The sequence below is a fragment of the Mugil cephalus genome, chromosome 1 (assembly GCF_022458985.1).
Source record: "Mugil cephalus isolate CIBA_MC_2020 chromosome 1, CIBA_Mcephalus_1.1, whole genome shotgun sequence".
NCBI classification, from domain to species: domain Eukaryota; kingdom Metazoa; phylum Chordata; class Actinopteri; order Mugiliformes; family Mugilidae; genus Mugil; species Mugil cephalus.
Genome location: NC_061770.1, coordinates 17,014,563 through 17,026,294, shown reverse-complemented (window position 1 = coordinate 17,026,294; position 11,732 = coordinate 17,014,563). Strand labels below are relative to the sequence as shown.

Here is an 11,732-nt window from a genome sequence, read left to right as displayed (position 1 = left end):
TTCTGGTTCAGTCTCACCGGGATCGTTGTTAAAAGGTGATGATAGGTGTGCGCTAATATGTAGTGCATAAGACGCATGTTAACCATTCACACACAATGCATGCACAGTTTCCTAGTTTGGGAAAAGGCAGGGAGACATCGTGACGGTCCTGGTTGCCTTGCACACGTCACTTGCTTGCACAGTCAGAGCTGATTAGCGCTGGTTAAAGTCTGCAGCAGTGAAATAAAAGTGGCAGTGTGAGGGCACATGTGGCCTGCTGGCACCTCTGCCACGCACTGTGGCATCAGGCCAGTTTTAGACACTCCTGCAGCTGGCAGCGGCCAGATGTGGTGTGTTTGAAGACAGATAAGAGCAGATGAGCGCTGCGCACCTTAAGAGGGAAGGACGAATGTGCTGTATGTCTAGCTATCTATCCACGCTTTTATTTTCACAAGTCTCGCGTATCAAAGGGTTCCTTTTTGTCCCGTCCTCATTACGCAGTTAAATTTTTCTGTTACACGTCTGACACGCTTTCTCTTTTCTCTGCCTGCCGTTATAACTCCCTGAGCGGTGACTATGATCTGAGATCAGGGCTGAAGTAATGGAAAGTGACAGTAATCCTCTGTTCAACCTGATTTAAATTTGCTCTATCTTTAATGAGACATGCTCTGCATGCATGCGGCGACACGGAGCCTGTTGGAGGAATTATTAGCGTTAATAGAGTGGGAAAGGTAAGCACCTCACTTGCAGGGATTACTAAAGAGATGCAGGCCTCTGGACACGTGTTCACTTCCTTTGTTACACTGTGGTGAAAAAGAAAAAAAATGACAGGAGGAGTAACTTCATGGTGCCGGACAGGGCAAGCTTTATTTAACACAGCAATAACCCAAAAAAAAGAAAAGAAAAGAAAAAATTCCAAAATAGACTTTAAAGAAATGTTCATGTCAATCAAAAACAACAAAAAAAACAAAAAAAAAACAAAGGCAAAGATAGCTACCAAATAAATATTCACATCAGCAACAATATTTCCATGTGACATCCTTGAAGATGCCTTTACAATGACTATAAAACAAGAGACGGTATGTACAATCATACAACTTTAATAGGACATGCTTAGGAGTTTGACTGCACCACTTTACCACGCACTGACTACAACACAAAGGCTGCATATTAACTGACATGATCACTGTAACCCATCTTCCGAAGGCCCTTTCGGCATCACCTCCGAACCCGAAAGAAAAATATCAAGAAATGCTATTTTTTTGTTAACGAGCAATAAATGCACAAACGATGCCGTAATAATGGACGCGGGGATGTCTGCTTGCAAGCTAAGCCTATCTGTCCACGCAACCAACTAAAGACCCACACTCTCTCTCTCTCTCTCTCTCTCTCTCTCTCTCTCTCTGTGCGCGCTGAATTGTTGCTAGGCAATGCTGAGGAATTTGGTGTGTGACCATGAACTGGAAGCCTTTGTGCAAATCACCACTTTAAGTTCCTCCGACTAACGGGGGCAGTCCACAGCTCCATGAAGACACAACAACCATTTCAGGAAGATATTTCCAAACGGCGGGGGTGGGGGACTGGGGAGGTTCACATCATGCTATTAAATACACAAAAATACACTCACGCGAGAAAAAAAAAAGAATGAAAAAATAGCTTTCTTTGGACAGGGCCAGCCTGTGCATTTTGATTACTTCTTCTCCTGCGTCCCAGGCCATTTTCTTTCTTTTTTTTTGTTTTATTTTGTTCCACACACTAGCCCTTGATCAATTAACTGTTGCAACATTTTACTCTAATTTTTAAAGTGTGCCTTGTCGACTCACCTTAAAACTCTTCATTACGATTATGCAAAGTCTAGCATTTCCAGCTCAAACGGCATTGTGTCTTCTTATTCCCACAGTCTTGATCTCTTTCATAGCACAGCATTGCCATTAGTTATTCTATATGCCGGTGGCTACTTACACAGAGGGAAGGGGGCGAACACAGATCAGCAGCCTTATTTTGTACAGCAGAGAAGGTCTCGGTCTACAACACGTCGGCCCGTGGAGCACTTATAGCATGACGGTAATCACAAAGCTGCGTTGTTATTGCCGTACAGGTTGCCTTGCGCCACAAGCACTTAAATCATTATTGCTTTATGGTTAGAAGCACAGAGATCAATGCTGCACACACACATAACCATGAAGCCAAAGATTTAAGCTCAGAGAAGCATCCAGTTTCCGCTCCGTAGTTGCTGTAGCCTACAGTAAGTGCTGCGTATTGGAGGTCAATAGATTAATGTGTGTGTGTGTGTGTGTGTGAGTGTGTGTGTGCGTGCTGGAAGAATAGAGTCAGGTCAGTGGTGCTACATTGGATTTGATGCGAACGTGAGAAAACCACAGGCATATTGCAAGTGTTCAAAAATCTCAATGACTTCCGGGAACATGATATGAAAGGCAATTTTTTTTTTTTTTCCGAAAATGCATACCGTTTGAGAATTGCTGAAAGGCCGTCAACAACGCAATGCTACAATTGTTTTTTTTCCGAAGAATATTTGAAAGCACGAATCAGATCGGCCCGACTCAGGCAGGGGACGACTTATCCTTTTTTTGAACGCGCCTCCCTAACACTTTGACCGGCGTCGAGATTGAGCCACAGCGTCGACGAAAATGACGCACGGCAAGCTCGACGTCGGCCTGTTTGCGTAAATGTTCCCCGGTCGTGAGAAAAAGGCATCTTTCTGTGTGCCTCTACTATCACTAGAGCTCCAGCAGTGACAGCAGAGACACTGTAAAAACCAGCTAAGCTTCCATTTATATTTTGTGCCCTCGACTCTGCAGTCATTTTGTATACACACAAAGCCTCTGCAGCCTCCTCCGCTTCGTCCGCTGATGGCCTGCGGAGTAGTACCGTCCAGAGCTACACAACCATGCATAAACTATCCACGCAGGTTGATATAGTCTAGACTGTTGTCTACACAGCAGCCTGCACTCACAGCTCTTATCCCTTCTCTCATCACAGCTGAGATGATAAGAACAGCTCTCGATGTAACGGCACTCAGCGAGGTTAGCCCCACTACTTCCTGTACATCTCTGTACTCTCACTAAAGGGGGAAACCAGTGACACACTAGTTCACACCTCACACACCTCACTAGGGATGTACAGGATGTCGCTAAGTCCTGTCGGTTTCATGCTAGGTTTACTTTTTGTGTTTAGAAAAATATCCATTGAATTGTCCGAGAGGCATTTACATCACAAGATTAAACGTCACACGTTGCACATTTCCATTTTGGACGAAAATCAACATGTGCCTATAGATAGTAAAATCAGACGGATGTAACACCATTGTAGTTGCATACTGTTTACAGGTGAAGAAATGATAGCTCGATGATCAAACCTTGACTGGTATTGTTTGTCCAAAAGCAAGATAAACAGTGGAAAAGGATGGATGTGCGCTGAAAGGTTCAGGAGCAAGTGGACAGCGGGGTGTCCACCTCTTCTGAGGGGTGTTTGGTTTCTGGGGGGGTGAGGGAAGGATTCAGCAGGTAATCCTGATAAAGCCATCGTGCCCACCCCCCCTTCCCCGAGACCAAAGAGGCAGGGGGTTGGGGGTTGCATGTGAGGACTGTAACCCGGGAGGTCTCAACTCACATGACCGAGCAGCTCTTGGCCTTCTCCTTCTTGAAGGTGGAGGACAGCAAGTCTGACTTGCTGGGCAGGTGGAGGAGTCTTTTGGAGAGGCGGCGGGTGGGGCTGGGCTTCGGGAGAGGCTGCAGCTTGTTGATGCAGGCCATCGCTGCGGTGCGGAACACGCTGTGGATGCTCTTCTCAGAGGTGAACGCGGAGCACTCCAGATAAGCCTCCGCCCCCAGCTGTTTGGCCATGGCAGAGCCCTGCAATAAAATATCCTTCACTAAACTGCGCCTTTTTCAGAATTATTTGTTTTTAGCATGCAGCGGGGGAGCCTCGACGCGCTTACAGGGTCACGGAAAGGTTGTAAAATGAAATGAGGGAGCAACTCTTTCAGTTTAACCGTTATAGTCTTGATTTCATCATAAATAATTCAGTCAAATTCCCCAAATTATTCTAGAAACATTTGCCAATTAATGCAAAAAAAAAGAAATATCGTCTGACATATGAGGTTAAAAACTGATTGTATTATTCTAACATAGCAACACAACATGGTTTCTATTGTCTCACCTGCTCATAGGCGATGGGAGTCTGCTTCTGATTGGACAGCTCCATCAGTGTGCAGACATCCGTGCGGAGGTCCGTCTTACAGCCAATGAGCAGGATGCGCGTGCTCGGACAGAAGTCCAGGATTTCAGTTTTCCACTGTGAACGCAAATGGGTATGCAGTGTTTTTGCCTATTACCAAGATGTACTTTCACTACAAGGGATAACAGTGGCCCAGAGGGGTGAATTCTGAACCGTGCCGTTACCTTCTTCAGGCTGCTGTCCACAGTGTCCGGGCGGCTGATGTCAAAACACAGCAAAACTGCATCCGAGTCGCTGTAGCACAGGGGCCTCACGTTATCGTAGTACGGAGAACCTTGCAGGAGAAAATAGAGCTTTGTTAATGCGGAGGAAAACAGCAAAAAAAATAGATGAATCTGCTTTTAGATAATTCCCCCAGAGCCTTTAAATGTTGTTTTAATGCGTTGAATCATCCATGTCTGCTGTTCTTTGACCAAGAAAGAGAGTCTTGCTCAGACATTGTTTTGGAAATCTCTGTATGTTTTTCTCATTTGTAAGTTCTCAAAGTTTTCTAGTTCTTTTTTTTCTTTCTTTTTTTTTGTTGAATATTTAATGGTCACAGTCTTTCATGTTCTTACAACCTCGGGGAGATGCACATACATTTCTTCCATTACGCGGTTCATTTCACATCAAAGGTGCAAGGCTTCGGGCTGGATTTGCATTACAAAATGTTATTTTGTCTGCTCAGCCTGTAATTAATTAAGTTAAGATTGCTGATTGCTGTGACAACAGGTAGTTGGTCATCGCGTAAAAAAAAGAAGAAGAGAGAGTTGAAGCAGCAACGGGAGAATACAGCTGCAGGGATTATGTGGAATCGGCCTCACTTCTTCCTGAGCCTCACTTCGCTGTTCTTGAAACTGCTCTTTTCCCTGCTTCTATATCCTCCACTGGCATTTCAGAGGGAGAGAAGATGACAATCGAGCTCTAAATCCTCATTGATCTTCTCTTGCAGTAGATTACGCAAGTGGAACGGTAGGGCTCGGGGCAGGCAGACGCTCCCACTCATGCTCAGAATCCTTAAGTAAGCCACCCACCCCCCCAAAAATCCTCTGTTTGGCGAGCAATACCTCCAGTCCCTCTGTTACCACAGCAACAGCCTTCGGAATCCACCATCTACATCAGGCATTCCTCCCACCTCTCTATAAAGGCTCGCCTTAAATGCCAATCAATCGTTTTACACCACAAACTGCCCACCCACCTACTGTTGGGGACATTCCTCTGCTCTGCAGCAGAGCTGCGCGCCGCAGATGCACAGCCGGCACACAAAAAGACGCACGTTCGCCCATATCGACACCGCACGGCGCACGGACTCGCTGTTTAAATCTGGCTGTAGCCAGAGGTGAAGCCGGCGCGTTATCCGATGAAAACAGATGAGGAGCCGCCGAGCAGGATTAACATGTTTACTTTAGTCTCTGCCCGAATCCCAGGGGGGATTCGGTGTTCTTCTTATAGCTGCGGATAACAATAGCTGTCTGTGTAATCACTCATTAGGTATTACACAACCATCCTAATTGATTTACAGCGTAAAAAACTGAGCAAGAGAATGAAACATATGAAAAAAGCACACAGAACATGGGTGTGTGCATATATTTCAGTTCCATGAATACTTAATGATTTTCCACATTATCAAAGGCTAAAACAGAATTTGGCAGCTGCCGGGTGCTGTGAGTGGAATAATGACAAGATAAAAAAAAAACAAAAAAACGCAGGACTCAATGTCCTGAAGAACGTAAACACCGCTGCACAAACGAACAAAGGGATAATATTTGTAAGTTCCAGTGTTTCTGTGCCTCTGGAAAAAAAATACTTGGACACATTTTAATCAAAGAAAACCATGTGCTACTTATGTATTTTTACGAAGGCGGACGCCCCACTTTAAGAATGCAAATTGCATCACTGTCTTGACACGTTTGTACCAACAGGGGTACAGCAGACAGAAAAGCCACTTTGCTGGCTGTAAAAAGTGACGCACAATAGCAGCAGAACAATTAGCACCACTGGGATGATGGGATATCTCTTAAGAGTGTCAGAGGTGGGGTGCTCCTAAAGGCTTCGCAGTGTCCTGCCGGGGGGGTTATCACACGGCTGGGAGGCAGGGCGTGATTCTGCATTAAATGGTCACTGATCTAAATGCAGCAATCAATAAAAAGCTGCACTGGGGGTTCCCAGAGCCCTTGCAATTAAAGCTGACAAATTAGTTACCGTGCCAGGACAGAATAGAGGTCATCAAGGTTTTTTTTTTTCTTTTTTCTTTTTACTCAAGACACATAAATCACTTGTTTCTTCCATTTTGGACAAAGCATTCCAGCATATCTTATTTTTAGAACCAAAAAAATATTTACTTGGGTGTAAGAAGCCTATGCCTTGATCAACAACAGCAGCCTCGGCAGCTCTTCCTGACGCTCCAGGACCCGGTTTCTAATCTCGGAAGAAATAGCTGTTTCTATTGTGGCAAAATAAAAAGGCACAAGGGAGGAGAAGAGGAGGAAAAGCAGGAGCGCAGCCTTCAGAGGCGCATCACAAAGAGCCCTCCTATGCCATTAATCCTTCACCCCCTGCAGTCTAATATCACAGAGCACCGGTCTCTGTCTCTTTCACTCTCATTCCCTCTTCACTCTGTTGCAACAAAACAGCAGAGCTGGAGAATACCTAAGCGGGGCCCAAATGATTCCTTCCCTTCTCAACGGCGTGCCTCTACAACAGATGGAGACTTTCTGAGGCATGAAACAAGGAGATTGAGGCCGACGAACTCGGCAATGGCAGGAAAAGAAAGGAGCAGACCCAAATTCTTGCGGCTGAGCTCGACTTCATCCGTCTCGATGGTGCGGCGCCCAGAGCTGAGTGCTGAAGGTGGAAATCGGGCCAGGGTGGGAGTAGGCTCCGCGGTCTGAGGCGGCGGGCCTCGTGCCGGAGCGCACAGGTGGGGGAGGGGGCAATCTGCTGTTCTGTTTGTGCATGAGCGAGCGCGTGAGCTTATTCCCGTGCAAAGGCGTGTTAAATCAAGTGAGTGGCATAGCTCGTTTTCATCATTAGCGCTCCTCCTCTCGCGGAGAGAATGCAGGGGTCAGACAGATTAATGATCCACTGATGGGATGACTCACAGGTTTGGGGATGAGAGCAGCCCTGCCTCTCCACCCACACTCAGCCGACTGGGAGCTGTGTGCTGCTGCAGCTGATAGCCACGGACTACACAGCCTGGCCGAAAAAAAACGAAAAAAACACACACACCACATTGCATCAGACGCTCGTTCCCTAGTTTCACACGAGCCAGTCAGGATCACAGTCGAAGCCCCCTGCAGGGACAGAGAGAGAGGGAGACAGGACGCTCCTTTGTTCCTGAGCATCACCGCGTCTGAACTGTTAACAAGCTTTACTCTGACACAATGGCTGATGACACAACAGTTGTCTAAAGAAATTCAACTTCAGTTTTTCTTTTAATAAAACAAGCACTCTCAAAGGAATCTTAAACAAAGCCAGAGGTGGAGGCAAAAGCTGCAGAAGTTGTTAAAAAAAAATTAAATTTTAATACTTACTGGGTGACATTCGTCTGCCAAGACTACTTTATTTAAATAGTTGTATTATATTTAAAAATGTAACCTACATACTAGGGGTGTGCAAAGCATCCAGTATTTGTATTTGTATTCGGATAAAACTCTAAAATAGCTGTAAAAATCCATTTTGTTTTGAGTAACACACTCAAATTTAGGATATATTATTGTTAAAATAAGTGCAAATGTGAGGTCTGCATTAAATGCATCTAATATAGGTAATTTATTCTGACTTGAAGGGGCAGAACATGACTGTGATGATTTGGTGCTTGTGGGAGACAACAGGGGCGGTTGTGGCTCAGTAGGTAGAGTAGGTTAGCGGTTCAACGCCCCAAATGTGCCACATGCCGAAGTGTCCTTGAGCAAGACACTGAACCTCTGTGACTGTAAATCACTTTGAGTACCAATAGGTGGAAAAACGCTATACAAAAGCCAGACCATTTACGATTACCAGCAGCATTAGACAACAGTCTGAATTACAGAGCTAATGAATGCTAACTAAGATGAATGCTAACGTGAGAGAACCTGACTGCAGACGTCTCAATGCTAATGTAACGTAACAGAATAATCTCCCGCTTCCCAAAAGTTATTTGCTGCCTTCGCAACCCAGTTAAGAAAAAAAATCTATTTGCCAAAAGTAATGATGCAGTTAAGTCGTGTTTGGTCCAGTCAGAGCCTCCTCTGGCAAACATTCACTGCGGTCACATGAGGAAAGGCGGCTTTTTGATTAGATGTTTTTCTTCTTCTTGGATAAAAATAACTTGAAAACTATTTGTTATACAAACCGTATTCGGGTTCGACTCCGCCCCTACTAAATACCACACGCTGGATGCTTCCAGATGAGCAAATGTGAGGTCTATTTAATATGTGTTGAAGTGGTGATATTACAACAGTCTACAAGACATTTTCCAGATTAATGATAACAAAAATCATTAGCTGTAGCTCTTGATCAAACTGTGTTCAGGGGTTGAATCCTAAAAAACTTAAAAATAACTACACGCTGAGAGGCTATTAAAGAACGACTGATGTACGATGATCAACATTATCACCCTCTATTAACAAAGCCTCTCTTTTACAGTTATACAGATTGTATCATCAGCTTAAACGGATATTGGGTTTGTTCCAAATCAATCTCATTTATGTATTATGAAATAAAAGATAATGTATGCGGTATCCCCCGAAACTCAAAGACTTTATAAGCGAGATCACTGAACCTGAAATAAATTACTCACACTAACACCATAACGAGATTCATTATTCACTATTCATGAGTTACGGCCGCTGGACGGCCTTCCACTCCTTTTCTCTCTCCCTGCCCGCATGTCCGATCAGATCAGGCTGATTAAAACCGGTGGATTGATTTTAACCGGTAAATCCATGGCGGAGCTGGGGAGAAGGAGCTGCCTGCCATGTGGAGCCACTGATGAGGTCAGTCCAATCAATGAAGAGGAGCCGGGATAATGAGGAGACCCTCTCAGTGTGGAGGGGCCCTCTGCAGCACAACCCCGCACAATTAGAGGGAATTACAGTAAGGAGGAGAAACTGCATGAGGGGGAACAACAAATAGCTTTTGCGCCTGCCATCTATCAGCCTGACAAGAGATACGTGTGATAAAAGGGTCATCTATAAAAGATGAAGGGGAAGAGGGAGGGAGGGAGAAGAAGAAGTTCTCCTCGCAATCAAACAAGAGAGTGCGCAGCCTTTTAGATCAATACAGGAAATAGAAATATGATAATAAATGGCATTTACTAGAAGTGTTTGGTTGAAACATTTGTCTGTTTATAATTATCTGCCATGCATGTGCACTGTGCAGTGTGTGATGACGAGTTAAAAGGATGAAGTAAGAAAGAAAGACTCATTGGGTCAGTCAGAAGTGGTGGCCCACTGGTCCTATTCAGACTCTTAATCCCCTGCATCATGCACTTTGAATGGGTGACCCGTGGCAGCATATGGAGGAAAATGCAGGTCACCAGAGTTTCTGAGCTCCCTCGTATCTGTCTGCTCCAGAAAACCTTCGTGCTCAACAGGATGTCTCTGTGTGTGCGCCCATCATCCCTCGGCACCAGGCCCACTCCTGCTGGCCAGACCGAAGGTCCACAGTCTGGGATTAAAAAGCAGGATTTGGTCTGGGCAGGGAATTACACTCACTTTTTTCTCTCTCTCTCTCTCTTTCTCTCTCTGATTTGTGATAATGGCAGGACAAAAAACATAAAAACACGACCAATGCTGCATCGCGTCACACAAGTGGGCCTGTTACATAAAGGATTTGTAGTGCGCGGACGCACATGTGCGCCACAGCACTTTGCCCTGCCACGGTGACCCAGTGAGGCCGCGCAGCACACATCCACACATCGTGCGCGTGCAGGATGGGAGAGGAATGCGAGGCCGCTGTGCAGCGAGCATGAAGGGAATCAAACAGGTGCTTCAGACCCGTGCTCCCAGTATTCAGGTCAGCACTCTAAACGGCAGATCTCCCCGGAGATCTGCCATGACACAATGACCCTCTTTTTCACGCCGAGTGTAAATGAACATATGATGCACGAAGTCAGCATTGACCTCAAGTGAAGCGGAATAATCACTGTCTTTCTGCCTAGTTTCCAGTGAAACACACTTGGCACAATAATCTACTTGTAGATCTGCCAGTCCTTCATCAAGCCACATGCAAAAAAAACAAAAAAAAAAAAACATCAGGGGAAAAGTAATCAGCAACAAATTAAAAGACATGAAAAATCGCTTGAGATCCTGCAGATCAACTAGTGCACCTACTGTGAGTCTGGAATGGATAAAAAGAAGTAAAAGCCTTCACATAAGCCTCTATCTATTTATATTTCATGTTATCTCCTACATTCAAAAAAGTGGACACTGCCACCTTGCATCCAATAATGTAAGAGAAAACTCCAATGTTATCTCCTTTCGGGTGAGACTCTCATTACATTCTCTGGGCACTGTCTGATTTTCCAGCATCCTCCAGAGCTGCAGGTCACACACCAGACAGTCATGGAGAAGGTGATCAGTTACCTGAAGTGTCCCACAGACTGAGCTCCACTCGCTGCTCCTCCAGCTCCAGACAGGCTGTGTAGTTTTCAAATACCGTGGGCACGTAGGTCTGGGGAGCAATTAGCAACATTAGAGGGGAGGTGTCAGTCAGTCAGTCAGCTACAGGTAATGAAAGTTATCTAGCAGATTAGGCAACATAAAAAAAAAAAACTCTCACTGAGGAATAAGTCGAATAATAAGCACAGTGGAGAAAAAAACATTCCTTCATTTGAAAGAATTTTGGATTTCAATCAATCACTTGAATCACTGCATCTGCAGGGGAAAAAATCACTAGACTACAGGTCAATTTACAGGAAACGATCACAAATGCGCATTTTCAATCGTCACGTGATAAAAAGGGAGCTTTTACATTCAATAATATTCTGTTCAGTGCATAGAAAATTAAGCAGGACTCGTTTTTGGAAAATGCGCATGCAAACTCTCGCCGTCTGCAACAGACGCACCGTTTTATCCCTGCCATTTTCTCTCCTTTAACGGAACTCCCGATAGTCTGATTGTCAACTAAATACAAAACAGCTTCACGTGCATACACATTTAGCTTATTTCTCATCAACATCAGAACATACCTCTGGATAACAATCCTTCGCCAGGACTTGCAACATCGCCGTTTTTCCGCATTGAACGTCTCCCACAAGAACCAGTTTACATCTCACCACCAGCGGTTGCGTATTTCTCCTTTCCTTCATGGTTTTACGTGTGGTCCGGTATATTTATTCTGCGGCGAATGTATGAAAAGCAAGTAGCGGTGAATAGCCCAGAAATGGTCCCAGTGTTGAGTGTCCTCGTGTCTGCGTGCCTGCTTCTCGGAGGATGCCCGCAGTTGATCTGATTGAATTTGCCACTGCGGCTCTTTATACAGGCGAGCAGCGGCCAATGGGAGCTCGCCATTCCACAGGCTTTCTAACATCCCTC

General features: G+C 45.1%; 1 protein-coding gene across 1 annotated transcript; it reads right to left on the bottom strand.

Moving 5' to 3' along the window:
- Positions 1–820: 820 nt before the first annotated feature.
- On the bottom strand, positions 821–11,732 carry rnd1b (Rho family GTPase 1b). Its single transcript, XM_047589244.1, has 5 exons — positions 11,387–11,732; positions 10,782–10,869; positions 4,401–4,510; positions 4,159–4,293; positions 821–3,851 (listed from the first exon to the last, which is right to left on the bottom strand). Exons 1-5 carry the CDS (start codon positions 11,504–11,506, stop codon positions 3,606–3,608), a joined length of 699 nt encoding a protein of 232 aa, XP_047445200.1. The 5' UTR covers positions 11,507–11,732; the 3' UTR covers positions 821–3,605.

Coding starts and splice junctions, on each gene's coding strand:
- rnd1b (XM_047589244.1), bottom strand. CDS start 11,506: ATGAAGGAAAGGAGAAATACGCAACCGCTGGTGGTGAGATGTAAACTG. Junction 10,870..11,386: donor CGAAGGATTGTTATCCAGAG/GTATGTTCTGAT, acceptor ATTGCTCCCCAG/ACCTACGTGCCCACGGTATT. Junction 3,852..4,158: donor CTCCCATCGCCTATGAGCAG/GTGAGACAATAG, acceptor ATTTTATTGCAG/GGCTCTGCCATGGCCAAACA.